We start from the raw sequence: 1,422 nt of genomic DNA on the forward strand, positions 1-1,422 counted from the left end.
GAGGCGGGTCAAGGCAGGGAGCTCAACCCCCACAGCTCCGGGGGCCCCAGGCCAGACGGCCTGCTCAGGGAGCCTGGGTGCTGCAGCCGATCGGAAACTTGCTCAGGGAAGTGGGGACCCCTGGGGAAGCTGCAGCTGACACAGCTGACCCCCGCTGCTGTCTGCATCTCCACGCCTTGCTGAGAGAAAAATCAGACACGAGCCAACTCTTGCCTGGAGAATGCCAAGCACAGAGGAGCCTGGCGGGCTACAGTCCATGGGATGGCAAAGAGTCGGACAAGACTGTGAGACTAACTTTCACTTTTCAAGGCCTCTTTGGGGCATCCAGCCCACATAGAGGCCTGTTTCTGCCCCCGCCCAGGAACTGCCCCATGCTGGGGTCGCCTAATAAACAAGAGCCATTCTTATGATAATATTAGAAAAAGGCCCTGGAGATAGTTGAAGCTCAGAGGGACTCAATGCTCAAGTCCCTCTGGACTTGATGGCAGGCTGCTGGCCCTTCTGGTGGAGGGACCGCATTCGACCAGGACATAGGGGTGGGCTGGTCCCCCTCTCATACCTGTTGGTGATGGTGACCAGCTGAGAGCCGTGGTCGGTGCACAGGCGCCGGGCCTCACTGTAGGTCACCTGGTCCTCTCCCAGCCAGTAGCAGGAGGGGCTGTGCCACGTCCAACCCTGGCTCAAGAGAGTGGGCAGAAAAGGGGGTGTCTGGGGGAGGGCTTCTTCTCTCTCACTGATAAATCCTGGGGTGGGGATGCCAGCAGTGGCACCACTGAATTTTCTGCAGGCTTGAGCACAGGACTGAGGGGGCTGGTTTGACACCAGAGCCGGCTCTTCCTGTGCTGTCTGCACTGTGCCATGCCACACTGCCCCGCCTACCATCACCCACAGCTGCCAGGTCCAGAGTGGAAGCGTGGCCCAAGGGAGGCAGCCAGTCACCCGGCCTGTGGCCTGGCCAAGAAAGATGAGTGGCCCCCTGGACTCCTCTCTCGGGTATTTGAACCAAGAGACGTATTGGGAAAACTGCCAGCTGGCTGGGAAATGAGAGCTGAAAAGCTGGGAGAGCGGCCAGCAAGTGGAGGGGGCTGGTTGATCCTCAGGGGCCTGGAGAAGCTGGAGTAATGGAATGGAGGCAGTGCCCGCCTGAGGGCGGTGGGGGCGGAGAACAAGCCCTCAGTGAGGGGCAGCAAAGTTGCAGTAGACCGCCTGTCCTTCACGGCTGGCTCGCAACAGCCCCCCCAACCCACCCCAGGAGACCAGGGAGGCTTTACCCCACCAACCCATGGCCCCTTGGGTCGCCCTGAGGGCCTCTCCGCCCCTGCAGACAAGGACCTGAGGCTCTGAGACATTACATGGCTTGATTTTATACAGACTGTACAGGTGGAGCCCAGGCCTGAACCCACGCCACAGAGACTGCATCCA

General features: G+C 60.4%; 1 protein-coding gene across 1 annotated transcript in view; it reads right to left on the reverse strand.

Moving 5' to 3' along the window:
• Window positions 1–1,422, reverse strand: part of MRC2 (mannose receptor, C type 2) — a 25,098-nt gene that overhangs the window by 12,123 nt on the left and 11,553 nt on the right. The window contains exon 9 of the mRNA XM_010856562.1: window positions 560–675. Within this exon, the coding sequence (XP_010854864.1) occupies window positions 560–675 (116 nt within the window). The remainder of the gene's footprint in view (window positions 1–559; window positions 676–1,422) is intronic.

The sequence above is a fragment of the Bison bison genome, unplaced genomic scaffold (genome assembly GCF_000754665.1).
Source record: "Bison bison bison isolate TAMUID 2011002044 unplaced genomic scaffold, Bison_UMD1.0 scf7180017864371, whole genome shotgun sequence".
Taxonomy (NCBI): Eukaryota; Metazoa; Chordata; class Mammalia; order Artiodactyla; family Bovidae; genus Bison; species Bison bison.